The sequence below is a fragment of the Neophocaena asiaeorientalis genome, unplaced genomic scaffold (assembly GCF_003031525.2).
Source record: "Neophocaena asiaeorientalis asiaeorientalis breed wild unplaced genomic scaffold, Neophocaena_asiaeorientalis_V1.1 scaffold82, whole genome shotgun sequence".
In the NCBI taxonomy this organism is placed as follows: Eukaryota; Metazoa; Chordata; class Mammalia; order Artiodactyla; family Phocoenidae; genus Neophocaena; species Neophocaena asiaeorientalis.
In genome coordinates this window covers 7,044,712-7,047,428 of record NW_020173068.1, presented here as the reverse complement: position 1 = coordinate 7,047,428, position 2,717 = coordinate 7,044,712, and the positions used below count along the sequence as shown (strand labels likewise).

Below are 2,717 nucleotides of genomic sequence, written 5' to 3'. Positions count from 1 at the left end.
CCACCCGCCTCAGGCTTGGGAGCTGGGATGGTCAGTAGCCCCTCGTGCCCCCGCCCCGTTCTCTCCTTTGGGAGGCTGGTTCCTTGTGCCATCTCACGTCCATCCTGCCCTTGTCCCTTTCCTGTTTCCTGTTCTCCTGATTGCAGATACAGTACCTGGACTCCATGAACGGTGAGGATCTGCTTCTGACAGGGGAGGTGAGCTGGCGCCCTCTAGTGGAGAAGAATCCTCAGAGCATCCTGAAGCCCCATTCCCCAACTTACAACGACGAGGGTCTTTGATGGGCTGGTCCCTCCAAACAGCTGGCCAACTAGCTCTGAGGAACTGCCAGAAGAGAGGTGGCTGTTTGGCCCAGGAAGTGGCCTGAACTGACCTTTGAAAAGCATCTGTCAAATACCTGGCCCCATTTGTGTTGATTTTCCTCTTAGTATGCCCAGGAGTCTGATTGGGTGGGGTACGGTGCTGGGAGAACCCTTAGCCCTTCTAAGGTATCCTCTCCCTCAAGAGAAGCCCTGAGAAAGAGCTCCCCTGCCCACACTCCCCAGGTCCCCTCTATGAAACATGCGATTGACAGCTTTTCCCAAAGGCCACAGAAGGGAATTGGGGGTAGGTTAGAAAGGGGACACCCCCTCCCCCCCCAAGGGCCCACTGTAGCCTAGGAGCAGTTTGTAATGCTTCTGAGTCAAGACGGGTAACCACGCTCTGTCCTCCAGCGTTGAGCTGTGGGGTTGAGTTGGCCATTAAAAGAAACAGAGACTTCTCTCTGCCATGGCTCTTTATTCCTGGGTCTTTTAGAAACTTACCTGGGATGGTGGATGCCACGAGCCAAGGAGCACTGCCCAGCTCAGTTAGAGACAGGGAGGTGGAGAGGCTCAGGGGGGTCTCTGCTGCTGCTTCTGCCTCCAGCTCATGGAGATGTCACTGTTCTGGCCAAGGTACAGCCTTCCAGGCCACGACCTTGGGGACCCAGGAGGCCTCTATGGCCAGGGGGCTTGTCACATCCTGAGTCATTTGGAAAGAGGCCTCAAGAGGAAGGTCCCTTTGTCACACACACTCCCATTGAACTGGGTGAGGAACATGCTGCCTTTTCCTCTCTTGGCTCCCCCTTATACGAGGTACTGGGGAGAAGGGGAGAAGAGGAGAACACACTCTTCCTGGCTTCGTTGCTCCGCCCCAGGACCCAGCCCCGTGCCCAGCCTTCCACCCCCTTCCCAACTCGAGGAGCATGTGCTGCAGAGCCACCTTGGTCTGGGCACTTGAGGACCAGTCCCCTCCTCCCTCTGAGTGTGGGTCATCTCTGGGGGAATTTTCTTTAAATTGAAGAAAGGGGGCGGAGAACCATATTGCCCCTCCCCCCATCAAACTTCCTTCATTTAACTTGCTATAAAATGAGTCATATAAAGAAACTCTATAAGGGTGAGGTATATCTCACTTCTGTGAAAACATTACAAATCAAACCACCTTCTCTGAGTTTATTTAAGATGCTTTTGTTGCACAAGGAGCTCTAGAGTGAAGCCTCCTGTGTGTGTGAGATAATAACACCTTGTAACTCATTACAGCTGGGCACTATTTACATAAACCAGAGCTGGGCCAGGCAGGAATTTGCTGATTAATTTATTTTTAATGGAGTGAAGTATACCATGCACCAAAATAAACTTTACAGTGTGTACCTAACTGCTCCTGGAATGGATGGAAAAATTAATGGAACAGATTTGGCTCTCAACTCTACACATTAATTTATATATAAAAGTTATTTGAGCCTTAACCCATTTGCTGCCCAGGGCAGCTCCCCAACCACAGATCCCAGCCTGCAGCACCAGTTCAGCTACCAGGCTTGCTTTAGAATCATGGCATCTCAGATTGGAAGGACCGTTAGCGGTCATTTAGTCCAGCCCTGGTCCAGAACTTGACGCCCTTTCTCAACATCCCAGTTGCCTATGTTCATACGGGCCCTATATGAATACCTCCAGCAGCAGACAGCCCCCACCTGCAGAGCCAAGTCCTGTCTGCATAAGAGTAATCACCAAACACTGCAACTTATGACACGCAGCCATGTTTCAAAGAGCCAGTCGATCTATCATGTCTGTGATGTCCTGAAGCCCTCACTTCCTGCCCGTAGGCGTCTTTCACTGACTACACCCGCCCCCCCCAAAATAAAATCCAGGCTCCTTGGAAGCTGCAAGGCTTTTCTTAGTTTGATCCTTGTTTGTCTTTTTGAGTCTCTAACCCATTTCTTTTCTGAGCAACTGAACCACTTGGGGTTACCTGAGGAGAGTACCCTGTATGTTTTCTCTGCCTGGAATCCTGTCCGCTCTTCTGACTAAAGAAATTACACATGTCCCCTAATACCATCCTCTCCTGTTCACCCCAGGCAGTGTTCTCCAGAGGAACTATTTTTAACATACCCACTCTCCATCCTGCACTGTGAACACCTTCAGAGTGGGCATTGATGTTTGGATCAGTCGCCTTTGTTTCTCCAGCATCCAGCAGCATGGCTGGACCTTAGTAGGCATCAGTGTAAGCTTTGATCAATGAAAGAAGGAATGAATGACTAAATCACCAATAATTATCTATACAAGCCCAACAAAAAGCCCCTTTCTGGACCATTCTCTCAGTGTGTACTACAGTTCAGCTTATTTTAATAATTCAGTATGAAGTACCTCCTTTGGCCTTCGAATAGGAACGAAAGCCAGATGTTCCTTCTCTAGCTAAACGTT

The 2,717-nt window shown here is 50.1% G+C and overlaps 1 protein-coding gene across 2 annotated transcripts in view; it reads left to right on the top strand.

Annotated features, from left to right (window-relative positions):
* UQCC1 (ubiquinol-cytochrome c reductase complex assembly factor 1) overlaps positions 1-1,460 on the top strand; it is a 90,927-nt gene extending 89,467 nt beyond the window's left edge. For both annotated transcript variants that reach the window (XM_024743203.1, XM_024743202.1), the window contains one exon: positions 147-1,460. In XM_024743203.1, the coding sequence (XP_024598971.1) occupies positions 147-281 (135 nt within the window). In that variant the 3' untranslated portion in view covers positions 282-1,460. The remainder of the gene's footprint in view (positions 1-146) is intronic.
* The last annotated feature ends 1,257 nt before the right edge of the window (positions 1,461-2,717 follow it).